Genomic DNA, 26856 nt, shown 5'->3' with positions numbered 1-26856 from the left:
GATCATCTTAGCTAGAGCAGACAGAACCAGGTGGTGAAACAGCTTTATATCTCCATATTACACAGTTTTTTCATAGTATTTCACAGTAGTCAGAATTGATGGTAACAAGAATAATACAGCTTTATAAGCCCTCCCCTATCTTTTTAAAATTCTTTTATGTCCACATTCTCATTTGGTAATGAAGTTTGGCAGAGAAGTTATTTTACAGAGATGAAGATGAGGCCCAGAGCAGTTTAATAACTTGTCCCAGGGCACCTAACAAGAAGGTCCTAGAGCTGAAACTGGAATCCAGTTTGCTGCCCAAAAGCCAGAAAGCCAAGGAACTTAGTTAACAATAACTATAAACGTTCTTTTGTCGGGGAGCTACTGACGTCACTACTTCTTTTTATGCCACGGAGGGCCCATGTGCCAGTAATAAGTTTTTAAAACTTTTTTTTTCTGTTTGTAAGATAATCCATGTAGAAAACTCAAATGATTGGTTATAGAAACAAATTAAGAAGGAAAAATTGGTATATAATCTCTTTCTCTCTAGTTTATTCAACCTCTTCCTCTCAGTTGAACCCTTCATATTAGCTTCTAAACCTGCTAAAATCTCTGCCATGAAAACAAACGATTGACCACACTGAAGGAGGTGGGGAAAATAACTAACTTAAAGAATTTGGGAAAATGGTATTCTGACTGGATACCATGAGGCCAAAACCAAAAAGAAATGAACAGAAATCCTGCACTCTATTTAATAAATTTGATTCTTACAGGGGTATGGGTTCAAAATTCTGAATATTTATATGTAATATATTTTATATATATTACAGTTGAAAGAATAAGAAAATATAGCATAGATAATGAGAGCTAGGTTTCTCACTGTCAGAGAAAGAAGTTACAAATAAGAAAAGGGGAAGGCTGGGATGAACCCTTTGGTACTGAACTAGAATTGAAGGTATCAGTATGAACTCTTGGGTTTTAAAATATATTTAGAGCAGTAGAGAAATAAATATAGATATGTGTATGCATGTGTAAATACATATATATATTTCCTAGCTCTGTCCACTGGGAGGACCTAGAAGCAACAATAATAGCAGTTGACATACTTAGCACTTAGATCTTGGTTTCTAAATACCATTCTCCAAGAAAAGGTACCAGGGCTACTTGGAGAAGTGGTTGATTCAGGGCTGGGGCAGGAAAAATGCAGGATGAACATGGAGCATCATGGTGCCAGAAAGTAAGGAAGTGCTCAAAAAAAGAATGGGGGCACATTGAAAGGGCACAGGAACCAACCTGAAAGAGCTTCCAATGGCTAAAGCTGGAACAATTTGACCAGCAAAGTAAATTAACATAGTATTGGGCTGTAACCCATAGAATAAAATACATATCCATGAATCCATACTAATTTAAATAAATACTTGAATAAATGCATAACTGGAAAAGAAAAGGCTGCTCCTCCTTACAGAAGAATTCCAATTAATACATGTAGACATTATGAGGGAAATAGAAAATTACCCTTAGCCACATACCACAGTAATAGTTGTCACAGGCAAGATCCACTGATGGATGGTGAAAATAGTAGATGAAAGTTTAAGAAGAAACAGGTCATTTCCATAGTCAAAAAGTATCTTTCACAAGTTATTTATTATGAAGGGGAAAATAGTAACTTTATACTGGAAAAACTTGGCAGATACCACTTTAAGTGATGAAGGTTACATCACCAGTAACAGGACATATTGACATCATCTCCCTCCAATATGATGCACTGAAAGGGCACTCACTTCTGTGGTGTTCCTGCCAAAGGTCCATAACCTCAATCTAATAATAAGAAAACATCAGACAAACCCAAGTTGAGGGATATTATACAAAATAACTGGCCAGTACTCTTCAGAAGTGTCCAAATCATGAGAGACAAGGCAGGACTTAGGAACTGTCACAAATTGGAGAAGACTAAGGAGATTTGACAACTAAATTCTGTGTAGAATCCTGAATTGGATCCTGAAACAGAAAAAAGGATATTAGTGGAAAAACTGATGAAGGTTGAATGAAGTCTGTAGTTTAGTCAGTAGCATTGTTCCATTATTAACTTCATGATGTTTATCATTGTACCATGGTTATATAAGATATTAACACTGAGGGAGGAGGGTGGGGGAAGGGCATATCGGAAGGCTCTGTACTATTTTTGCAACTTTTTTGTAAGACTACAATTATTTCAAAATTCTTTAAAAAGACAAAACCAAACAAACAAAAGTAAAGCACTTCCTAACCCCACATCTCCCTCCTCTCTTTACTTATTTCCATTCCTCAATTCATTCCTCAGTTCATTCCCATCTAGCTCTTGCTCCCATTTTCCATGAAAACAGCTCACCAATGACTTCCATGCCACTCAATCTAATAGATGTCCTCCAGTCCCCATCTTGACCTCTTGGTGGCATTCAATATTATGAATCAGTCCCTTTCTGAAACACTATCTTCTCTTGACTCACCCAACACGTCTCCTGATGTTCTTCCTACCTCTCTGATGATTCCTTCTCTTGCTTTGGAAGATTACACTCCTTTACCCAGCCTTTAAATACCGCCATTCCTCAATGTTCCATCTAAACTCCTCTTCCAAACCTGTATTTAAGCATGAAGTGATTCTGTCCACATCCACAGTTCAGTTATCATGTATACAGATTAATCACAAATTTTTTATCTCTAGCCCTATATACCAACTTGCCACCATGGCATGCCCATTGAACTAAAGCAAATTTATTAACCAAATGCATCTTTAACACCAAATTATCTGTATGACATTGAAGATGTAAAGAATTATGTTATCATCCTTGTCTTCAAGGAGCTTATAGTCTAAAAATGCAGAGACAGGCCTTGTAATGTAATGTAACGGGCAAAGTCATGGGCTTGGAATCCTGGACAACTGGGTTCAAATCATGGCTCTACCACTAGTAGTGAGATGACCTTGAGTAAGTTATTTAGCATCCGTGGGCCTTAGTTTCCCCTTCTATAAAATAGGGGTGACAAATGTTTCCTGACATCGCTGTTGCAAAAATGAAATGGAATCGTATAAGTTAAAGCACTCAGTGGTGGGGGCAAAGCAAACTCTCTCTCTTACTGTAGTATTTATTATAGTAACAGTAGACAGATGCTAGCATACAGAGTAGTGTATGCCAGTGCCAAGACAGCTCTATAAACACTAAGTGTGGGACAAATCCTAAGGAAGGAGACCTGTGAGCTGGGACGGTCAGGGAAGACATCCTAGAGGTGGCCGGTCTGGAGTGGAGGCTGAGTGAAAATTCTGATTAAAAACAAACTTTGATAAAGAAGCCACATGCCGAGGTAGAAATAGTAAAGGATTTGTGGTAAGAAAATAGGAATTTAAATTGGCTCTACCTCTGAATGGCTGTAATTTTAGATGAGTTCATTTTTAAATTCAGCTTGCTTCATGTGTAAATTGTGGACAGTGGTATCTGTCCTAACCACCTTATATGGTTGTCAATAACAGATGTGAAAATATTTGTTGACCAGTAAAATATGGTATAAATGTCAGGCATTTATTGAATCCATGGACCTTAGTGCAGGGCGTGACCTTTAGAATTGGAAACATGTAAGTCTGAATCCAAGGTCACACTATTAGCTGTGACCTTGAGCAAGGTCACTTGATCTCTGAGCTCTAGTTTTCTCTAGAAAAGTGGAAACAGAATTCCTTGCCTCGTTACAGTGTTTTACGGATAAAATGAGTTACTGTTCATTTGTGAGGGCCCACTACCAGCCAAGCAGGATGCAGCACCATGAGCTGTACAGCTGGTCCCCAGTGGGCACTCATTCAGTGGTAACTTTCATCAAAGCCAGATTGATTGTTTTTGGATTCTGTGTATTTAGCACATACATAAATAATGTGTGGTGAATCCTTATTTCAGATCCCACGTTAGACCTGGATATTCAAGAACTAGCCAGTCTTACTACAGGCGGAGGAGATTTGGAGAATTTTGAAAGACTATTTTCAAAGTTAAAAGAAATGAAAGGTAATCGGATCCATTGTGTCTAACAGATTCCCATGTTGATGCTCCTCTATTTTATATAGTAGGATTTTACTTTGTAACTGCTGATTGCATTCCATGCTCTGGCCTCATCTGAGAAACTTGGGTACTGGGGCACTGTGCCATCCTCTGTTGGTAAAAATTTCCTTGGGAAAATTTTCCTCTTTCTTCATTCTTCTTCCTCTTACTTTCCCTCTTCTCTTGCCTGTCTCTGTTTCTTTCAGTGTGTCTCATTAACATGGAATCAGTAAGATCCCTACCAATTTACTCACATCATTCTCATCTGGAAAATTTGGAAGACTTAAACTTCCTAACAGCTATAATGACTACACCATAAACGTGTCTGTGAAACCCATTTCCCATCTTCTAGTGTTAGAACATCCATGCATTCCAGATTGTCCTGTGCTATTAGATGAATTTCTTAAGATATATTTTCCCCCTAGACAAGGCTGCGACGCTTCCTCACGAGCAAAGAAAGTTGCATGCAGAAAAGGTGAGAAAATCAGTCAGGTATTTATTGAGTACCTACAGCAGGTCCAATGCTATAAGAATGGTATATCACACTTGTTTACTTCTAAAGTATCTTACTGTGAACTTTTTGTTGGATATTAACTTATAACTAATTGAATATTTACCCAGTAGTGATATAGTTGCTGCAGTCAAACCAAGATTTTCCAATGTATGTAGAGTGACATGGAACATTGAGACTCAGGATGTTTGCCTTCTTAGCTGTTAGGCTGGAAAACGCTTAGTTATTTGGTTTGGTTTGGTTTGGTTATTACCAACACAACACGTTCTTGGCAGGAAATGTATATGGTTTATGGTATTCCATTGTATGAATGTGTCATAATTTATTTATCCAGTTCCCTTTTGGACATTTAGGTCATGTGCCTTTTTTTCTTCTGTAGTGAGGCTGTGTGCATCCTTATACATCACCTGTGTAAACAGCTCTGATTATATCCTCAGTATAAGGTCTAGGAGTAGAAGTCATGGGTCAGGGTGTTCAGGGGGTTTTGATAGATGTTGCCAGAGCGCTGGAGGGCAGGGTATAGAATTTTGAGTCTTAATCAGTTCTGTGTATAACATATGAAACGAACTGAAATTCAGTTGTTGCCTACAGTTTGTTGCTTGCTTCTCTCCACAGGTGGCCAAAGCTTTCTGGATGGCAATTGGGGGAGACAGAGATGAAATTGAAGGCCTTTCATCTGATGAAGAACACTAAATTATTCATGCTAGGGTTTGACTAACAAAGACCCTAGCTCTCTCTACCTGAGATACTTCCCTACTCGACCCAGTCATCTTTTCCTGAACTCCTCATCATCATGTTGGCCACCTGACTTGTTTATAGGTTCCCGTGAATTTTAGTTTTTAGTAGGGGGTAAAGCAGAAATCTCTTCTCCCTCAGAATGTCGTAAGGGAGTGAGAATGACAATAAGGAGTGAGAAATTCTCAAATACACTTTTTTGCTCTAGGAACAGGAGTGGAATGAGGCTCAAAGGCCTGTGTGATATGCCTAAGTTAAAGAAGAAGAACCACCAAGCCATTCCTAGTCAGTCTTTTAAGCAGCATTCCCCGCGTTCACACTTGATCACTGCAGATCGGGAGCTTGTGCCACCTTTCCTGGGTTCTGGATTTTTTCTGTCAAGGAACTTGCTGCTCTGAGGTTTGATGCTTTTGATGGGAGGAAAGATTTAATTTGTGCTGTAGTATAGACTATGTGCCAAAGCCACTGGCCCTCAGGTTAGGCTCTAGCTAAAAAAAAAAAAAAAAAAAAAAAAAAATGCATCTGGGCATTTCATTTGAAATATAGTATCTGAGCTCATGCTAGAAAGTATTGAGAAACCATTGTGAAGTTTTAGACTGTAATAAATGATTCAAGGGTTTCCCACTCTGGTAGGGATAAAATAAACCCTTCTCTACCAAGTTGTGGGTCTCTTGGTATGCGTGTGTAAGAGGGAGAGAAGCTTAAGGAATTCCCTCTATAGGCCACTGAAACGGTATGATCATATCCTGAGATTTTTGCATTAGTGTTACCGTGGAGAAAGTTTTCTTTCTTAGAGTTCGCTACTTGAAATGGCAGAGCTGTGTTGTCACAACTCATACCCTCAAAACAAGGCAAGTTTCCTTTTCTCTTTCTGAAAGCCAGAGATCACTGCCAAAATAGTAACCCTAAGGAGTGGGCGTGGTGGGAAAGGATATGAAATGTTAGGCAGTGAATCCCTGAGTACCTTGTGTTACTTCCAGGGCTGGGTGGGTCAGCTCTAGGGGAACTGATCACCAAGGGGCAAGTTTCCAGAGGAAGAGTGGGAAATACAGCAAATGTAATCCTTATTTCTGTTTCCGTAGGCACTTCATAATGCATGTCATGAGTCTTCACTGTGGTAGTCACTGCCTTGGCTCTAAACTGGCTCAGGGCACATGGCCTGAGAACTGCTGCTGGCCTAGTGTGGGTAGGAACCTCTTAGGTCACCAGCAGAAACAAGTTTCAGACACCTTTGTGCAACACCTTCTAAGCACTGCAGAACCTGACAGATGGCAGAATGACTGGAATGCTCCAGGTTCCGGGCCAGGGCGACTTCAGGAGGGAAGGTTTCACTGATTGGAGCCATTCCAGGGAACACTGGAGGCTATCTCGCTTGATACTGTTTTTCTTTTTCTTTCTTTTCTTTTTTCTTTTCACTGTCCTGAAGGTCTTTGAGACTGTAGTTTACCATCATTCCATCAGTGTTTCTTTGAGGTGACTGCATCAGCCATTGACTGGGAATATAAGGGAAGCTGGCTCTGGGGTTGCAAGATGACAGGTGGAACATATTTTTCTTAAAACATGGAAGGTTTTGGAAAATAAATTAGGTCACGTGGTTAGGGAAAACACTAGAAAAAGCTGTGAACTTGATTTTGTGGATTAAACAAAGCCAGGTGATTAAATTGTGATTTATTTATAAAGTCTGCTTATGTGTATTTTTATGATTTTGTTGGTTTTTTGAGGGGGGGGAAGCCTTCCTTTATTGGATTAGGCATAAACAGCAGATAATCTAAGAGTCTGTCAAACTCACTCTTTTAGAATCCACCATTTATATGTATAATATCAAGTCATGTTGTCAAGATCTCAGCTATCTGGGGGTATTGGCCCCTTCTAGGGGAGATGTGAGATTAAAGTGTCCAGTGGTATCTACTAAAGGCCCATTTTAAGAAGAGTGATCATGAGTTAATAGTGTAATAAAAATTGCATTCTATCTAAAGTGACCTATGTACATGCCACCATAAGTTATTATGGACTGTCCCTCTGGGATTTAAAACAAGAACCTCGGCTTTTTTTTTTCCTTAAACATTTTTCTATTTGTGTAACATCGTGTCTGGCACATAGTGGGCACTTAAAGCTGGTTTGGACTTGCATTCAATAGTTTTGATGAACATGATCCTAAAGTTTTTAAGGTCCATGAGTGTTGGGAGGTAGGGAGAGACAAGAATAAACTTTTTATTTCCCTGAGAAAATCATATGTTATGTAATAATTTTAGAGTGATGAAGACATAGATATTTTTATAATTTTAAGATATGTTATCCTGCCAGAATATGAGAAGATTGACAGAACCAGTTTGCTTGCTCTCTATTTATAGAACTTGGCCACATCGAATTCAGAGAAGCTGGAGATTCAGGGACGCTAGACTTAGATGGCTGAGTAATATGGGATGTGGTTCAAGGACCATAGAGCGTGTCAAGCCATTACTGCAAACTACTTATAACAAAGGAAATGTGATCTATTGCTAACTTCGTGTTCCTACCATGGAGAGGTGAGGATAAACATTTTTGCCGTGGCCTGTCAGATTCCCTTAACCTTGGGTCAGTCTCTTGACAATGGCCATCGAGAGAGCACATGGAGTGCCCCTTGCCCTGCCTTGGCCTGCCGTGGAAAAACAGTCTTTGAAGAATCACTGTCGAAGGGTAAGATGAGAGCTCCCTGAACTATTCTGAGCTGGAGTGTTTGCTGATACAAAGCTAAATTTAGCCAACATGTGTCCAGTGTGGTCAGAGGTTTGATTCATTGAACGTTCTGACTGATGGAGACCGAGAATGCTGGATGAGTTAAGAGCTGCCTTTCACCTCCGACCCAAAAAGCTTTAAAATAGGCAAGACAGTTTAGCTACAGCATTCTATCATTAAATACCCATCTCATAGAGGACTGTAGGCAGAGAATGTGTGAAAAATCAGGTCAAGTGTACCCCCTTAGTAAAAGATTTAAAAACAACGCCCTAACAATTAACTTGCCCATAATTTGTATGTTCCTAAAAGCATCATGCTGACAGTGCAGGGCAAAGTTCTAGTTTTGATTTAGATTCCACTTGAGGTTTAGTTTAGTGATCCATTCTTGCCCCTTTGGCATGTAAGCTCTTGCAGAAAGAGTCTTAGACGTTTTCTAAGTTTTATATTTTGGGCATTACCTATGCCTGTTATTAACATCACCAGCCTTGCTCTTAATGTAGGTGTCTTTGTCAGAGTTAAGTGTGTGTTACAGTTCCTCTAGTATAGGAATTATCTTTCTCGATTCTGAGGTGTTTCTTTGATTTGCAGAATGAAGAATTGAAAAGAGAGGGCTTCCCTGGTGGCGCAGTGGTTGAGAGTCCGCCTGCCGATGCAGGGGACACAGGTTCGTGCCCCGGTCCGGGAAGATCCCACATGCCGCGGAGCGGCTGGGCCCGCGGGCCATGGCTGTTGAGACTGCGTGTCCGGAGCCTGTGCTCCGCAACGGGAGAGGCCACGGCAGTGAGAGGCCCGCAACAGCGTGATCTTTTGTTGGAACATTACTGAGCCCTGGTCCAGCTCTAAATGATGTGCTGTTCTACTTTGTTTCCTGTTGGAAAAGTATTGATTCAAAATCTGGATCTAATGGTTATAACTAACTGCATCTTTAGAACACAGGTTTGGGAAGAAGACATTTTTTTTCCTCTAAAATCCTTTTTTATCTGTGTGTATGTTGATAGGCTCAAATACTTGATCCTCACAGCTATAAATCTGCGAGGCATAAATGGGTCACAGAAAACCTCCCCGGTTCTCTCCTGTGAAGCATGTGACCAACCACTGCCTCTCCCTTTTCTCTTATCCACCAGGTGGCTTTAATGCTACAAAATGTAGGCTGAGTGAGGCCTGGGGTAGGAACTTTATGGAAACAGCAGCATAATTTAGGGGAGAAGAGTCTGTTCCTTTGAAGCCCAAGGACATGGTCTGCATCAATCCTGTTGTTCCAGGAAATCTCAGGAAGTCATTAATGGTGTTAGAAGGCCTCAAACTCGAAGTTAGGGACGAGCAACTGCAACCTGTTCCTTTATCCTGGTGAGAGCTGAAATGAGGACTCAGTGCAGCCAACACTGGCTGGGACCCTTCTTGGTGACAGGCTGTGCTGGCCGTGGCCGAGCCTGCAGACTTAGGTAAGGACGCGGGTTCTCTTCCCTAGCAGCTCATTGTCTAACTCAGGTGGGAGAAGGGGGCGAGCAAAGTGAGGCTACAAAAGGTCGAATGCTGGGCAGGATGTGAAGAGTGCTGTGTCCAGCCTTAATTGCCGTGGAAGGAGAGAGCCGAGTGGGTTGGGAAGAGCATGACGTGCATCTTGGAGCAGTGGTTCTCAATCATGAGCCCATGTCAGAATCACCTGGAGGGCCCCACCCCAGGATTTCTGATTCAGGAGGTCTGGGGCGGGGCCTGGGAATGTGGGTTTCTAACTTTCCAGGTGATACTGATGCTGCTGACCAGAGACCACACTTTGAGACCCATTGACTTTGAGGAAGTGATGCTTGACTTGAGCGTTTTGGGATAAGAATTTGGGCAGATACGTGGGTGAAGGCTGCAAAATTCTTAGTGGAAGCTATGGCAAGAACAAAGGTATGGAGATAAGAAAGCAAGGGGTTATGTTGGGGAAACCCCAGTAGTCCAGCTAGAGAAATGGTGGTAGATAAGGATGGAGTGATGCTGAGAACCTTGGAATTCCGCTTTGTGCCTACTCGGGAGGTAATCAAGGAGCCAGCGGGTTTCAAGTAGAAGACATGTAACTGTAATTAATTCCAGGAAAATCTGGCAGCAGGACTAGCCAATACCAATTGATTACCAGTCTGCCTGGAGAGCTGTGTTGAGAAGGATTCTGAGGCTGAGAATGGACCGAGCACTGTGATGAATGGGTTTTGCATGGATAGAGAACTAGTGAAAGGTGGTAATTTTGCCCTGTACTTGCCATCCCTGGACTAGAGGGAGACAAATTAGGAGAATATTGGAATAGCTGTGATAAAAGGTAATCAGGAACTTTATTTTGGTGGTATTCCTTCAACCATATATAAGGACTTGTATAGGACAGCACAGTGAAAATGGATGGAAAAGACATTGCTAAGGTAGCATCTACTAGATACAGGCACCAATTTATTCACTGAATTCAGCAAAAATCTGAGGTGGCCAAAAGAAGCTGAGGATACAAGAATAAATATAGACCCTGCTCTCAAGGAAGATTCACAAAAGGCTTCCTTTCTGAAGTGAGTCTCAGAGCATTAGGGAAGGTTAGCCCGGTGAATTGGTGGTGTCGGGCGGGGTGGGAGAAGCAGGGTGTAGACTGGTGTGATACATGAGGAACTGCACTTAACACGACGCTGGGTTGCAGGGGCGAGGCAGCGAGCTGTGAGAGCTGGACAGGGGCCAGGTGGTAAGGGTCATGTGGCCCATGTTAAAGGCCTTAGAATTTGTGCTGTGGACTCTGGGGCCGTCTAAGGTCAGGGAGGTCACTGGGGGCAGTGTGGAGGGTGCATTTATGGGAAAGCAGGCTGGAGGCTCGGAGAGTGGTTAGGAAGCCATGCAGTTGTCCAGGCGACAGAGGGCCCGGAGTACAGGGCCGAGAGAGCGGAGGGACAGGGCTGGTCGGATGTGGGGCGTGAGGGAGCGGTGGCGACTGTGACTTCGTGGCCATGGGCCACGAAAGGATTGTGATAAAGCGGGGCTGAAGGCCAGGAGAGGGCGATGGTTCAGTAAGGGCAAGGATGACTTCCGGTTTTTAAACTGAGTTTTGAGGTACCTGTGGCACCTGCACGTACCAATAGCCAGCAGGCTGTTGGATATGAGTCTGAAGCTGGGGATTGATGTCTGGGCTAGAAATACTGATTTGGGAGTCCTTAGCATTTATGTGGCTTGAAATCACACAGGTAGATGAGCTCTCGGGGAGGAATGTCAAGAGTACATACACTGGTCTGGGGATACCCCCATGGAAGGGGGAGGTGCAGGCCTGAGAAAAAGAGGAGAGCGGACATTCAGGGCCTTCCCAAAAGGGAGGCTGGATCAACGGGCAGCTGCAGAGGTGGGAGGTGGCGGGGAGCAAGGAAAAGAAAAGCATCAGGACTTGGAGAAGGTGGGGCGGCAGGGGGCTCCCCATAAACACAGGAAAGGGAGCTTGCTTGGGCAAGGCAGGAGATGATTCAGTTTGGGGGAGTTGTTTTGGATCGCGTTTCACAGGCAGCTGGAATTTAAAGTTGTGGCGCTCAAGGAACAGGTTGATTTAGAGGTAGGGATGTGAGAGTCATTTGCCGAGAGATTGACTAGATAAAACCCTGGGGAAAGTAGTTTAGGGGCGGGAGGCTAGAACTGGCCAAATAACAACGAAGGTAGGGAGGCCAAACCTATAGGCACGTGGGTGCCATTCCTGGGAAATCTGCCTCCCTCCTGGTACAGCATGTGTGGACTCCGGTGAGGTCCTGGGAGGGAAGGCTGCTGTAGAAGTGGCCCAGCTAGAGAATTACTCCAGCCCCCTTCCGCCTCCCCCAAATTGTTTATTCATTTTAATCATCCTGTTTCTTAATCCACATCAGCTGGGGTCAGTGTAAGATTCAACCATGGAAAACAATTTTGAAGTCTCTTTCTCCTTGGGTGTTTGGAATTTCACAGGAGCTAAGTTATGTGAGCTGGAGAGTGTGGAAAACCTGCTTCTTTCGGAACCTGAAACCTACCTCCATTGCCTGTGGCAAGATTAATCCGGTGGCGTCCACTACTTGCCAAAGGCTCTCCAATACAAGGGAAATGAACGCGAAGTAACAACACGGAGACAGCGTCGCTGGGACTTGTGCAGCGCTGGGAGACGTGCCAACTGGAAGACCTGACACCTTCACGTGCCTGACCCGGAGGCTCCCGCTAGCTCCCGCTATCCCTGCAGGACTGGCTGGCACCACGTGTTACCCTCGGGTGAGTGTATGAGGACAGCGGGGCTGTGGCAGAATGGGACCTGGTATATCCTTAGTCAAAGTGCACTTGGGCTTGGAGACACTTTTCTCTGAAGCCGCCGGGGTCCTTTAACCTCTCCTCTCCACCCAGACATGGCAGTGAGAATGAGAGCAAGCTTCTGGCCCAGCAGCTTTTCAATGAAAAGTTTATTAGAAGGGCACTTACAGGGGAGAGAGAAGGAGAGAGAGGACAGTTCTTTAACAAGAGGGGTACAATGCTTAAACAGGTGCTCTGCTCTTAACATAAAAGTTAGAAAAATCTAAAACACTATAAATACATGCTTTTTACAAAGGTCTTAAAAGGTCAGGCTGGCTGAGAAGGGAAGGTAATCAACATCCACGTTCTTTTTCCCCACCCAAACAGGAGTCCTGCCCAGAACAGCCTAGTTGCAACAGCAGCACTGAGGGTGAATGAAGGCTTCCTGGAGGAAGATGTCTCCATCCCTCTGTACAGTTCTCACCCCTAGGAAGGGAGAGGGGCTTGGTTCGAGGTCCCCCACGTAAGGGCCTGTATTTGACTCCGAGCTGCCTGTGTCCCATGCTGCCACGTGGGGAGCCAGCCTGGCTCGGTCGTTCAGGTGCTGAGCCCAAAAGCCACTGCACCCTCTACCAGGGTTTGAAACTGGCTGTGCCCCGTCTCCTCCTAGCCACTGTCCTTGGGAGGAGAGCCTTTTCCAACTTTCTTCAAAAAATTAAATAGTCATCTGTCTTGAATGGTTTTAAGAAATTATTACATAAATATAAAAACACCAGAATGCTCGAGTGTACATTACTTTAGCATAAAAAAAAAATTACAGGATCACTTGAGAGAATTTCTCAATCCAGTTTACACAATACGCGAGTTTTTGCATGTGATCGCTGTGTTTCTGAAAAGTTGCCCGTAGAGCAAGTCATTTCCCCACTCTTCCATCAGAGATGCCTTATCTTCATTTTTGATCCATACATTTTTCTGCTTTCCCACCCACTTGTGGAGTGGCTGATACTCCTGAAGGACTGTTACTTGAAGGGGTTCTAGAAGGGAACATCTATGCCACACAAAGGAAAATGGTACAACTTAGCTGTGTTGAGGTTTTCTTCCAGCAAAGATGTAGATTTGGGAAAAACTCCCAACTCTGCCACTTTTAGTCACACAGTAAGACACAGGGCCCAGAGCCAAACTCAAGCCCTCTCTTGCTACTGGTAACCCCCTTGGTAAACAGTCCCCTGAGCAGTCTGCAGACTCCTGTCCCTCCCTTCTCCTTTTAAGGACTACAGAGAGTGGCCTAATGTGAGCTCTAACGTGAACTCTCACCCCGCAGAGACCCCCACAGAGCCTCAGAAATGGCAGCTTGGGGCTGAGAATGAAATCAGATATCTGCCATCTCCCCAAGCTACTCACATCCATGCATGACATGCACACATTACTTAAAGAAAAGCTTTTTCTGCGGTGTGAGTAAAAGCATTTAGCCCTGGAATACGTCCAAACTCTAGGAAGCCAGAGGGAGATGGAGAAAAACTAAGCACAAGATACGTGCTACAGCTCATTCCAATACATTAACAATGATTTAAAAAAATAATCACCATGGTAAATAAAAAAATAAAGCACAGACAACATAAGGACAATGGAAAAGTCTGCCAGCAGCCTTGCCCTCATGTCTGTTCTTCCTAAGAGTCCAAGTCCCCGCTCCTGACTCTGGGCTTGTCTCAGAATGTCAGATCTGCAGCCTGCCAGGAAGGTGGCCAGCAGAGAAGACTAGCCAGCACAGGCCTGTAACCCGAACCACTGGGGCGGCTACCTACTTGCGCTGGAAGGCTCCAAGTACTAAATAAAGTTAGAAGGGGGAGGGAGTGGGAGGAGAGGAAAGGGAATACAAGTTGGCTCCTGAGGGAGGTGCTGAGGCCAGGATCTAGGGCCCCACGCTATAGCTGCTCTCAGGTCAGCGTCAGCACAAGCCGCAAGGTGAAGGTGGCCTGGCAGGGAGCCTGCGGCAGGGGAACAAGGCACGTTGTGCAGCCTGGACAACGGCACTGAAAAGGGTCTCCAACAGCCACCGTCACCCCCCAGAACTGCCCTGATTTCCTCCTGCCCCTTTCAGCTGTCCTTTAAGTTTTGCAATGTATAAATGCCTTCAGGCAATAGAATTTTAAAACTATTTTTATGACTTGAAGGACACTAATAATACACGTGCCTCAAAGCCACCTACGCAGCCTCTATGGTGGGAATGAAACCAGATCCTAACCTCTGGGTACAACCAAATTTCTTTTCAGTGGTGCTGAAGGTGGGCTTCCCCACTTTTTCCTCACTCATCCTCCTCCAGCAGTCTAGTCTATAAAGAAAAAGGGCCAAGTAAGTAGCTTTCGGGAAAACACAAAATTAAAACTTCATGCCTCCTAGAAGTAGCCTTTAGCTTTGAGCACTGAGAGTTCTAAGACACCATCCAAATGCAGCCAGATGTGACGAACAAGATCACCCAAATTGGGCTGTACCTGAAGCCAGTTCCCAAGTACCTGGGGGACAGCTGTGCACCGTAGGAAGCCCTCATAGGAGATCACGTTAGCAGGTGGAAAACGTGGGCCCTCAGAGACTGCTCCCCATGGCTTTTAGAGGGGGCACCACGATGGCTTCAGCCGAGGCCAAAATGGAATAAGAAGTCATGAGTCTCAGACCTGACCGGGAGCAGGAACACATAATCCAGGAGGTTCAGATGATTTCCTGTATCTAAAAGAAGCAGTCCACCATCATTTCATACCAGGCACGAACTTCAGACTTGCAGTATCTGGCCCCATCAGCTGGAGTGAGGGACTACACACTGTCTCCGGCTCTGTGTCAACAGTCCTGCGCGAAGACCAGTCCAGGTCTGGCAAGGTACTCTTGTCTCTTCGTGTGTCCTCTGGAGGCTTGGCAAGCAGCTCTCCTACCTGGAAACTTCAGGGCTGGAGCTTCAGAGGCCTAGGATCCTGCAAGTGAGGCACCCAGGAAGCCCCCAACATCTCCACATAGCATCAGAAATGTCATCACATTTGAGGTTTATACCTGCCAAAAGTGTACACTTTCTTCCCTTCACCTGCAATTAAGACAGGACTTCCATAGGAAATCCCTTTATTTTTCCTGGTAGAAATCCATGCAAAAATATGGGATAAGTCATTTCATACAAAAACAGCAGCAAAGTATAAAGTACCAATTGCAAGTGGCAATTCCATCTGCTGTATCCTGCAAAAGGCCAGTAGAAGAGGGCTGTTTTTTTTTTTTTCCAGTTGAAATAACTTATAGTAGTTTTCTCACTAATTGCCACTGGGAGCAGTACTTATTACACATTATAACTGCTAAGAGTTGTCACTGATGATCCTCTACCGTGAGCTAGATAATCTCATATCCCAGGGGAAAGATGACAGACCTCTTTGCACCAAACCTGCAATTTTCAAAGGTGTAAAAAAATATATTTTAATAGCCCTTTCATTTGCTTTTGTGTTGGTCTGAGATCTTTCCCTCCTGGTGAATTTGCTTCTGTTAATTTCAGCTTCCAAAAGTGCTGGCAGGTGTCTTCTCAACAAAACCTGGAAAAGCTTCACTTTGGGGGAGAAGTTGCTGGGTCCCCCTCTGGTTTCCCAATCAACGTGCCAACCCAGGGTTTTTTGTTTTTTTTTTTAAATATAAAACAAAGGTTTAAAAGAGCATACGATAAAGTTCATTTAATTAACGCAACTGACTACATCAGCCAACATAGCCGAATGCTTGGGAAAGCAGAGCGAGCTCTTACAGGTGACCGGGGACCCGCGCACCGTGGTGGTGCTGCCTCAGCCTGAACACCATCACGGACAACTGCCTCCTGCTTCCCTCCCGGGAACACTTCACATAATTCAAATCTCTTTGAGATTAATGTGATGCTACAAACTATACATTTCCTACGTGCTGAGCCTCAACAGATCCTTCCAACTGCTGAAAATGCAGATAACTTAAAGAGTGTTTTTAAAGAAGAGGTGTCACCACCTTTTCCCACCGGTCCCTGTATGCTCAGTTCTGGACACACTCGCTCACACCAATCAGTATGCTCCCCGAGGGGTGGAGACAGACAAGACCCCTCCCCACCCCAAGTCAATTCAGCGCCCAGGGTGCAAGGTCTGCCGCTGCTGGGGTTCAGGAATGCTCACTGGAAGAGGAGGGCTGGGCCTGAGGTGCGCTCATACCCCTGCCTGCCGGCTTCTCCCTGCCTCTAGAGTGCCCAAGGCGAATTCCACACTGGGTCCTGACCACAGGGCCGTTTCCTGTTGGGCAGTGACATCTCAGTTTGCTGTCATTAAAAGAAAAGGGTGCTGGGGGAGGGGGCAGGTGGTAAAATACTACCTGTTTGCTCAAGCCACCAGAGCAGAAGCCATTTCTTGCCCTTCACACCAGAGCCAAAGGGCAAATGTGTTCAGCAGATACAGCTGTTCATAAAAATCCATCTCTGGGTTTGCTTTCATGGTGCCACTTTGGTTGAGGGAGAAAAATTTCTTCTTCTTTGACAACAGTGATTTGAGTTCTGATTTCTCCACCTCCTACATGGCCATTTTCCCCAAGCCCACCCTCCCCGCCCTCCCCCTTCACACCCATTGTCTCTAAGATACACTGGAGCAGCGGATGCTTGGGGAGCCCATCTGGGTGAGGACCTTGTCAAGCCACTGCAAAGGCCCATTCAGGTGCAGCTCGATCCAGCAGGGGGTGCTGGTCACGGTCTGTCTCCTGCAAGACATTGGGAAAGGGGTGGGTTGGGGGATGTTAAGAATGTCCAGAAGCACACACATGCATGTCAGAATGCCTTTTCCTGCTTTGGTGACAGGCTTCTTCCCAGAGCCAGAGATACGGACTGCCTTGCTAGACCCTGTCCTGGAGGAGGTGCCACTAACTTGCTGAAACTGCCGGGCCAAACTCCAAGCAGGAAGGGCTTTGAGTAAATCAGGTTCTCCTGCACCAGGGAAGGAGGTGGCCCCCTTAAACAGGAACATGTAAGGCAAATTCCAGGGTACCCCAGAGGCCCCCCGGTTGCCTTGATGGGCTCCTGATGGAGAACCTCAGCCAGAGCAAAGGTCTCTCTGGTCCCCCTGTCCGGAGACGGCACCTAAGCTCCCCTGCCTTCAGCCCCGACCCACCACCAGCGGGCCGCGATGACGTGCGTCTGCCTGATTGAGGGGTGTTTCTTACAAAGCGCCGACAGAGTCCACATGCTGTCCGTCCCCAATGTGCTGATACAATTCCCATCTATGGCCTTATTTTGGAAAATCTTACGAGCAGAGCGAGCCATGGAACAATTACTGGAAAAAACCAAGGCACACCACACGTTTCTTTTCCCCAAAGCACTTTGTCTAAATTCGGGCTGGTTGATGACGCAGCTTGCAGGCAAGCTCCCAAAGGCCTCCACTGAGCAAAGGCTATCTGCTTAGGCCGGAGGCGCTGGTGCCAGCTGGAGGTGAGAGGCCTGGGCCCTGCTTTCAGCCACCTCACAGGAAGGGGTGAAACCTTACTCTCCTTGGCCCAGGAGGCAGGAGGAGGGCGAGACTGTTCTGGGAAGGGGCCGCACCACCAGTTAGGCTGCTCTGCGGTGCTGCCAGGTGGCAGTGACGTGGTGGGCTGCACAGGACTAGGTGTGCTGGCAGTATGTCCTGCACGGTGACACAGTGCCCCCAGGGAAAGGCTTCTGCCAGCAGGGGCCTCTTCCCAAGCACCTGAAGCTGGAGGACTGCAGTGCCGCGCCAGGTCAAGAGCCGCTGGCCCGAGGTCACCACCCTCCTTGCTTGGCCTGCGGTTCTCCCGAGTGGAGGGTTAGAAATGGGCTTGCAGACTCAGCCCTGGCGTGCCTGCCTGACCTGGGTGCCTGAGTGTGGCCCTCTGGACTGCAGTCTGAGTGCTAACAGGAACAAATGGACCTCCCTCTGGCTCTTTTCCACTGGGTCCATCTTTAAGTATTTCCCTTCCCCAACTAAAAACAAGATTAATTTTCTAACCTTTCAACTCTTGCTCCCTAAATGATTCAGCCAAGGCCAAAAGGTGAGCTAAAACGTCCCTCGGGCTGGGCCTTCGGGCCTGGGCTAATGCCAGGCCATTATAACTGGGTTGTAAGTTCTCCGACGGCTGACCACTCAGATAGCTCAACTGGTCATTCATCCCGGATTTGAGAGAGACCCCAGAGACCAAGGTGCCGTGTTCCCTGGCACTGTGGGGCAGACACGGAGAACAGCAGCTAAAGTACGGTAAATGAAAGAGGAGGATTTTATGGACCGAAATCCTCTAATGAGAATCTGACTTTCCATAAGTCATGCTCATCTGGATTTCATTATAAATGGTGGCCCAGAGCCAATACTGAAATGGGTTTGGCCTGGGTGCAGAATGACTGCAAAACAAAATGGATTCCAAACATCTGGAAAAATGAAGAGAAGGGGAGAGTAACTTGCAAGGCGCTGGCTCCAGCTGACGTGTGGGCACCTCTGTGTCTGCCGCGGAGTCGGGGCTGGGCACACAGACCTGCCTCTAGGGGAAACTCCTGTCCAGGTGTGGAAGGAAAAGGAACGGGCTTCTCTAAGCCCACACCAGAGTGGCCCGAGAGATTCGACAGAGCAAACCAGGGACACCCCTGACCAGTGCCATGTTTAAACCAGTATCTGAAATTCTGAAAAAATCATTTCTGAGCAAGTAAATTTTGTTCCTTTGACTACCCAAATCTCCTCCTCCCTTCCCTGCTTCTCATACCCAAATCTCCTCCTCCCTTCCCTGCTTCTCAGTTTTAATATCCTAGATCCTCAGGGTCAGCGGGTCAGAGATGGAGCCACAGAGGAGAGAAGAAACAGTGACATGAAGACTTAACTCCCCGGAGAGGGTCGTGCTAAAACCACCTGCCCAAAACGAACAAGGAGGAAGACGCCAAGAGGACATAGTTCTAGGCTCAGCTTTTCCACAAATGATGCAACTTCAGGCAAGTCGCTTTCCCTCCCTGGGCCTTTGTTCCCTCATTCTTACAACGGGGACAATGCCAGCATCCCCACCCAGGGCTGTGGTGAGGATGGAATGCTCCCAGCTCCTGAGAAGCACCGAGAAGCACTGGGCGAGCACTGCTCAGCTCTCCTTGTCCAGTGGGACTTGGCCCCGCTCGGATCCCCGGTCTCTCTGCTTTGCGGGGCAAGGGCCAGCCTAGCTCATCTCTGGGGAGCCCTTGCTCTGTGTTCTGAGCCACCTGCGGTCCCCGCATCCCGGGGACAGGCGCCCCAACCCCGACCTGTACTCGGCTCCCCAGCCCTTGACGAAGCTCATGCGGATGGTGCACATCCGGGTCAGCTGGTACACGGCCTCGAAGCCCTGGTTGACAGACTGAGCCAGGAGGGCGGCAAACTCCTGGTTGTTGAAGATCTTCAGGTTGCATCCTGCCAACAGAACAAAAACAGTGCTCGTGGGGACGAAGAGTGCACTTGTCCGGAGCTCCTCTCCTGGCCAAAGCCCCCCACCACCCAGGGTCACCCGGACCGGTGTTCCCATGTTAGCCACAGATTCCAGGCTCAGCACCACACTGGGGGCGAGCCCACGTGGTCCCTGCCCCGAAAGCCATCACCGCCTTGATGGGGAGATGCAGCTGACACAGGTGAGGCGGGGAGAGTTAAACAGCGGCCCATAAGCTCCAGTTCCCAGAGCTGTGGGAAGGCTGAGGAAGACAGTAAAGTGAGCCCAGGAACAGGGAAACGGTTGGGAGAGGTGGGCCCTGCCCTGGGCGAAGGGGCCAAGGCAGGACTCCAGGGAACAGAGGCAGGGTCACGAGCCTGAAGGCCCACGTGGTGTGCGGGTGTGGCCAGCCTCCTGGGGAACAGGATTCCTTGCCCTATGATGGAGGGAGCACCGGAGAGACGGGCCAGCTGAGAGGCTACCCGGCCTGCCGTGCCAACAGGAGCTCGGCAGAGGGTCCTGGGCACCTTCCACCTGGGCTCCTCCAACAAATCCACCTCTGCCCGGGCCAGGAGGGAGCGAGAGATCTGGGCCACATCTTGGACTCTGGGCACGAGGCTGGGGTGGGGTGACATTCTCGGCAAAGTGAAGGTGTGTACCTAACTCCAGGCATAAAACCAGAGACAGGCACACATAAGGTTTACAGTAAATCTCCTGTTTGAAGTCCTACCGCCTGAGTGCCAGGAACGTGTCAATCAGAAAAAAGACAAAAAAAGCACATGCCGAAAATGCCCAAAAGGTGAGCTGAGGTGACACTAACGGGCCAGCACTGTGCCCCTCGGCTTGCTGCGTGACTCTGGGCTGGTCACTTTCTCTTCTAAGCCCGTGTCTCCCTTGTGAAAGGAGAGGCTGGCCTCGGAGGGCCCCCAGCTCTGACATTCCATGAGATAACATCCAGCACCACAGCCAGCTCTGCCCGAACCAGAGAGAGGGAGAGGGCGGGGCCAGGGGATGGGCAGAAAGCCAAGTGCGCATCTGGACTTCCTCTTCTCATTTTCTCTGAGGGGAAGAGGGGTGAAGCAGAGCCCAAGGTCGGTTCCGGTCCCCCGCCCAGCAAGCAGCAGAGGAGCACACAGCCCTAGGCTCATCCTGGCTCAGCCACTTACTAGCTGTGTGTCCTTTGCAGGTAGCTTAGCCTCTCTGAACTTGTCTCCTCAGCATGCCTCCTCCCCTGAAGAGCTAGAATAACTGGTGAGGACTAAGTGAGCCCCAAGATAGCCGTGTGCTCTGTAAACGCAACCACACGACGTTCCAGAAATGGAGAGCACCACGAGCGTCTCACACTCTTTGCATTCTTAAGTTGATCCAGCCCATGACCCTCCGCTCCACCATCACCTGCTACTTCGTGAGCGGGAAGACATGCCACACACGTGCCGCAGGCAATGGACTGAGCCACACAATCTACCCACCGGGCATAGTCCACACTCTGCGGCTGCGTGCCCTGGGAGAAGTGGGCTTCGGCGGGGGCTTTCTGCCTCAGCTTTCTAAATAAAGAGGCCTTGGACGAGATCAGCCACCGGCCTGGTCATCTACGCAGGCCTGGCCCTGTCCAAGCCACCCTCTGGGGTGAGCCTGCCACCCCTTGGAGTACAGGTGGGATTCGTAGCCCTACTCAGAAAACCCTCAACAGTCCCCCTGAATAAAAGCAAAACCTTCTCATGTCCTGGTCCCATCATGTTTTCTAAACATGTCTCCCGACCGTCGTTTAAACGGCCTCCGCTGCCGGCAGAGTGCAGCCCACGTGTGCCCTGCCCTCCGTCACCTCTGGGCCTTCGCCCATAGCGTTCCCTCTGCCTGGGATGCCCTTACGGACCCCACCCCACCATCACCCTATGCCTAATGCTTACCTACCGCTCCAAGCCCAAATGCCTTCTCCTCCATGAAGCCTTTCCTGATCCATCCTAACAGTTAAATGTGTTTTTCCCCTTGGATCCAAAAGCACATTACCTGTGCTGCTTGGCATGGTGCATAGCACCCTCCCTTGTATTAAACGCATTTGTGTCTTTGCGTTGTACACTCAGCTGATGGGTAAGGTCTGTGGGGACAGCAGGAGGGCTTCCTGCACCCCTCCATCCCCCTACAGCATCTGGCTTGGCTTTAGGAAGGAAGGGAGGGAGGGAGAAAAGAAGGAAGGAAGCAGGCATACTATCTTAGCATCTATGCACACAGGCAATGAACAGGTACCCAGAGATCAAAGGCAGATCTGTCAGATGCTGCGTCTGCTCCCCAAAGGTTCGGAGGCATCACACTAAGACAGCAAGGCGGAGAGAAAACCCAAGGGAAGCATCTCCAGATTGTTAATGCAAACACCAACGAGGAGAAAAGGTAAGAGAGAAGAAACCTTTCCAGCATCCCAGGCACGTGCCGCAGAGGAGAGGACCTCAGGGAAAGGGTGGGTATGTCGGTGGTGTTACCTGGTGGGATCTTGCAGACGGTGGCTGGGTGCCAGCCGTAGCGCTGGTTACAGTTGGGAGACTGGACAAAGATGGCACTGTCGCTGAGGCACTCTGCGAAGACCTCGCCTCCGATGTAGTACAGCCGCACGCCTCGCCCTAGAGAGATTCGGGTCAGAGTGGTCCTGGCACCAGCTGAGGCTACCAAAGGAGGCAGAACTGCAGCCGATGCTCCAAGTGACTGGTTCTCTGCCAGGGTCACCAGGCAAACGGGTCCCAGAGCCCAAGCCTAAACACACAGGGAAGTGATGGGTGATGCTAGGTTGCCAAAGCTGGGGAGGCAGACGACGAGGAAAGAGCATGGGTAAGTCTTAACAGCAGCCTCTGCCAATGACCCGCCATGGGCCTCAGGCAAGTTACTCAGCCGCTGAGCCTCAGTTTCTTCATCTGTAAGATGGGGGTAACAATAATACCTACCTCATGGGGCTGCTGTAAGACACACAGCAAGTGCCTGGTGAGCAGTAGTTGCTGCTGCTGCTGCTACTACTACTACTACTAGGTCCCCTCCCCCTCCAGGATTCAGAAACTCATTTTGTCGGCCTGCAGAGCTCCTCCTGAGGCAGCAGATACCCCAGGAGCCCTTCACTGCAAGGATGGCTTAATTAGTGACACTCCCTGTACCTTTCTCCCCTCAATGCATTTTTCTAAAACATTCCATAGCTTTATATCATTTACTTTTCCTTCATCTCTTAAATCCACTCCAGATGGACAGAAATTATTTTTAAATTGGCTCTGCAATTCAAGCAAGTTACATAAACCCTCTGACAACGAGTCTCTGCTCAGCCAGGGGATGTTCTCTTCTCCTGCCTGGAAGGTCTTTGTTCCCACTCCTGGGGGCAGAGGCCCAGAGGGCCGGGGAATGGAGCCAGCTTTCACAGGCGCAACGTGGAGTGGGATGGAAACCAGGTGACCGGCTGCAGGCCTGCCTCCTCGTCCCACCACTGTCCCCGGCCCCGCCACTCCCCAGTTCTTCCTGGCTCAGTGCTACGGGGACTTGGCGGCTCACGGACACCAGGGTGCTGACAGACTCGGGGGCCACTAGGAGGCGCCCTGGAGTTATGTCGGTCAAGAGCGGAAGGCGGAGGTGGGAAGACCCAGACCCAAAGAACAAAAACGTTTGGGTAATTTTTCAAATGTTATATTTTAAATATAGAAAGGTATAAAGTGAGTAAGTAAACACCTGTGTATACCACCGAGGATCTTTTTAAAAGGAAACAATTAGGAGGCTGTCTGGGAAGGATGCAGGCTCGGGCAGGAGGGGGCAGTTTGTCACCGACTGTGTTACACACTTGCTGTGTGGCCTCTGCAGGGCTCTGCCCCTCCCTGGGCATCAGGTTATTATTCCCTGGAAAATAGGCACACTGGCGCAGGCCCATGGCTTCCAAACTTTTCTTGACTGTAAAACCCTCTCTCCAAATGAAATCTTCTGTGCAGGCGCAAGATATAATACAAACAAGAGCAGAGGTGCTCTGGTTCACATGCGCCCAGACCCCTGCTGCCCTGCCCAGCTCCTGAGTTTACTCTGGAACCCCTCGGCCACCCTGCTTGCACTGAACAATGTCTGAGAATACCCACCATCTCTACACCATCTCTATGGCCCTTCTAGGACTCTGGATCGCCAAGTTGAGAACATCCTCAGCATGATAATTTTATGAGCAAACCAAGTGACACCCAGCAAGGCTTCATCCTCCCTAAACTAAGTGATCTTTCACCACGTGCTGGGTGTCAGGAAAGAGTGATAGCAGCAGTGGTGTCCCGGCAGCGGGCAATACTGGTCTCTCCACCTCTTCTAAGTTCCTAGAACAATCATATATGAAGCGAACAAACAGAATATCATCCCTCCAAGGTGGACTATATACTTGTCCACCTATCGGTACTTCGAGGGTATTTTTATTAAGAGAATTGCACGGTTGCCTTTCTCAAGAAAGCCAACTGTCCTCCTCTGTGGCTTTCAAAATTTCAGAATGGTCTCTGAGTGGGAACGATCAAGCAACCGGAAGTCTACCTGTCTGGCCCCTAAACAAGGCAATGCGGAGCCTGGGGGACGGGCATGGGGGAGGCACTCAGTGGTGGCTGGTGGGTTCTGGCAGGGGCTGTGCTGCCTGGGGCACGGGGTGGTGTCACGGGGGGAACGCGGCTGCCCCTTACCGATATGCCTCCGCGTCAGCTCCACGGCCGCGTTCCTGTTGACGTTGGAGAGCAACCCCAGGCAGAAGCGCTCTGAGTTGGAGGGATCGGTGAAGCCATCCACTGTCATGGACGGCTGCGAGGCATGGAATGTCTCCCCGACACGCTGGTTGAGCTCGTAGTAGGAGATGGAGCACCAGAAGGCCGGCTCGCAGTAGGTGACGGGCTGCAGGTCTGAGGAGACAGGCCGGGCCGCTGGGTCAGGGGGCCCCCCAGCCCCTGTGCTCCTGGATGGGGTCCCCTAAATGCTCCAGAAGCCTGTTTCCCCACCTCTCAGGGCATTATAATCCCCCCCCGCCACCCTTTTACTGTGTAAAACTCGCAGGATCCAGTGGGACAAAATCCTCAGGTGTTGGGAGAAGCATGCCACTGGCCTTGGCACTTTTTATTTTGTTTGAGCTCACGAAGGCCCTGTCCCGCCCGGCCTGGCCTTGGGTTGAAGCAGTATTCAAGGAGGTGCTGGGTCAAACCCAAAAGGCCCTGAGACCAACAAGCACCTGGCTAAACGCACCAGACAGGCCAAAGTGCCCACTGTGGTCTGGCCACACCATCTGCCTCTCTCCCAAGGTACCCAGAGTAACCCATGCTGATCTCTGCCCCCCAGAAGGGCTTGCAGCTTCTGGCTCTGCCTGGTCGCGGGCTAACTCCTAGCCTGTCGGGCGGCAGCGTCCAAGCCTGTGAAATGACAAGGCTGGTGTGGCCCCGGGGGGGTCGCGTCTACAGCCACACGGGCACCAGGCACTACTGTCTACAGAGTGAACTGAGTCCCTGCCTCTTATTACGGAAACTATCTTCCAAATGTATCCAGATGCCATCTGTCGCGGTGGCTAAGACACAAACTCACCTAAAAGAAGCTCTGAATTTATCCTAGTTGTCAGTCTGTGTCTCGGTCAAGGGCTCCTCAGAGCAAACTGCCATCCTGTGAGGGGGTGGTTCTCAGAAGAGGTGGGAACCCCTGAAATAGAGGTTTCCCCTCACGTGCCTCCACGTCACCTTCCCCGTGATTCCCTACGCCTCCTGTCACCTCCAGCTGTTCCAGGCTCCACACCTGCCCGGGTACCCCTGCCCTCCTCCTGCCCGTCTGTGTGTCACCTCCCACCTTAGGGTCCATCCTCTTGGCCCTGGGCCGGGCCCTCGTCATTCCTCACTTGCAGCAGTGCCACGCCTCCGACAGGACTCCCCAGCACTCCAGCCAGCCCTTCCAGCTGCTTCTCTGCTCTGCACTGCTCCCTGGGCCACATGCTGCTCTCTGCCTACTTGAATCCCACGGTCTGCTGGCAAATCAGGGATTCTGCTGCTCTCATTCCTCCGTCTCAGACCTCCAGCCTGAGTCACTTGCTCTGGCTCTTACATATACGTGGAGCCGTCATTCAGGGCGTGTCTTTGGTCACTCAGGGCGTGTCTTTGCGGGAGCCAGTGAGAGTGATGGGAAGGGCTCGCCGCCGTGCCGAGTCTCAGCACTGGCCCGAGACCCCTGCTCACCGACCGCCGGGCAACTTCCCAGAGCGAGAGAACCCACGAGAACCTCTGCTCAGCTCACCAGACCTCTGAAAGTGCGTAAAGCCCGGGAGAGAAAATATCAGAAGCTGTTCCAGGAGGGGCCCGGGTCCCCCTGCAGGGCAAAGTGGCCCTGACCTCCTTCTGGGGTCTACGTCCATGATCCCGTCTAAGGGTAAAGAGAAGGTCAGCACACACGGGAGGAGCTGCAGCCCGGTGACATCCCTGCGCTCAACACACCCAGGAAGAGTCAGCTAGAGGGTCAGGACACCTAGGATCAGGTTTCTCAACCTCGGCACTATTGAGATTTGGGGCCAGATAATTCTGTCTTTGTGGGGAGAGGGTCCTGGGCACTCTAGGATGTGCACAGCATCCCTGGCCTCTGCCCACTAGATGCCGGCAGCACACATCCATCTCACCATCCCAGCTGTGACAGTAAGAAATGCCTCCAGACATTGTGAGAAGTCTTCCACGGGGCAAAATAGGCCCCAGTTGAAAACCACTGCCCTAGATGTTTGACCAGGTCATGGAGCACAAGCTTCAAGGCTAGGTGGACCATCGTCCACCCTCCGCTCAGACGCAGACCAGCTGTGTGCTGCTGAGCAAGCCAGCTAAACTCTGAGTTTCAGTGTCCACATCCCCCCCAGGTCACCAGAGTGGAGAATCTCCTTTATCATCAGGCACTGTTTGTGGATGGACTGAGATAATTCAAGTGGAGAGCAGGGCACACATCAAGCACTCAATAAACGGTGTTAACAGAAATTATAATAATTTTGGTTATATGACCTTGAAAAGATCCTGTTCTTGTCCTGACCTCCATCCGAAAGGAGCAAAGTGTCCTTGCCCCTCCTTCTCTTGCCAGGGCCCACACTACTTAATGGTGAAAGTGGTGTGATGGGGCAGGAGCGACCATGGCCTGCGGCCAGTGCCCCTGAGGCTGCATTGAGCCACGCCAGCCACATCCGGCTCTGGCTTTGCTCGATGCTTGACATTCCAATGAGATAAGCTATATTCTAAACAA

At 48.6% G+C, this 26856-nt stretch overlaps 2 protein-coding genes across 17 annotated transcripts in view; one reads left to right on the top strand and one right to left on the bottom strand.

Annotated features, from left to right (window-relative positions):
* Positions 1-12966, top strand: part of AAGAB (alpha and gamma adaptin binding protein) — an 88693-nt gene extending 75727 nt beyond the window's left edge. The window contains exons 8-14 of one of the 8 annotated variants that reach the window (XM_055088055.1): positions 3900-4004; positions 4463-4512; positions 5164-6756; positions 7635-8934; positions 9123-9440; positions 11926-12219; positions 12622-12966. In XM_055088055.1, the coding sequence (XP_054944030.1) occupies positions 3900-4004; positions 4463-4512; positions 5164-5241 (233 nt within the window). In that variant the 3' untranslated portion in view covers positions 5242-6756; positions 7635-8934; positions 9123-9440; positions 11926-12219; positions 12622-12966. The other 7 variants (XM_024128844.3, XM_055088052.1, XM_055088054.1 and 4 more) reach the window with 7 other exon arrangements.
* A 3611-nt stretch (positions 12967-16577) lies between these two features.
* Positions 16578-26856, bottom strand: part of SMAD3 (SMAD family member 3) — a 118162-nt gene continuing 107883 nt past the window's right edge. For 4 of the 9 annotated variants that reach the window (XM_028494946.2, XM_028494947.2, XM_028494948.1 and 1 more), the window contains 5 exons: positions 24300-24512; positions 22113-22250; positions 19481-19625; positions 18216-18451; positions 16843-16956 (listed from right to left, as the gene is read on the bottom strand). In XM_028494946.2, coding sequence (XP_028350747.1) covers positions 16943-16956; positions 18216-18451; positions 19481-19625; positions 22113-22250; positions 24300-24512 — 746 coding nt within the window. In that variant the 3' untranslated portion in view covers positions 16843-16942. Of the gene's footprint in view, positions 16957-18215; positions 18452-19425; positions 19681-19861; positions 19890-22066; positions 22381-24299; positions 24513-26856 lie in introns of those variants that run through there. The other 5 variants (XM_055088049.1, XM_007127835.4, XM_028494952.2 and 2 more) reach the window with 5 other exon arrangements.

The sequence above is a fragment of the Physeter macrocephalus genome, chromosome 11 (genome assembly GCF_002837175.3).
Source record: "Physeter macrocephalus isolate SW-GA chromosome 11, ASM283717v5, whole genome shotgun sequence".
Taxonomy (NCBI): Eukaryota; Metazoa; Chordata; class Mammalia; order Artiodactyla; family Physeteridae; genus Physeter; species Physeter macrocephalus.
This window is presented reverse-complemented; position numbering and strand designations above follow the sequence as displayed.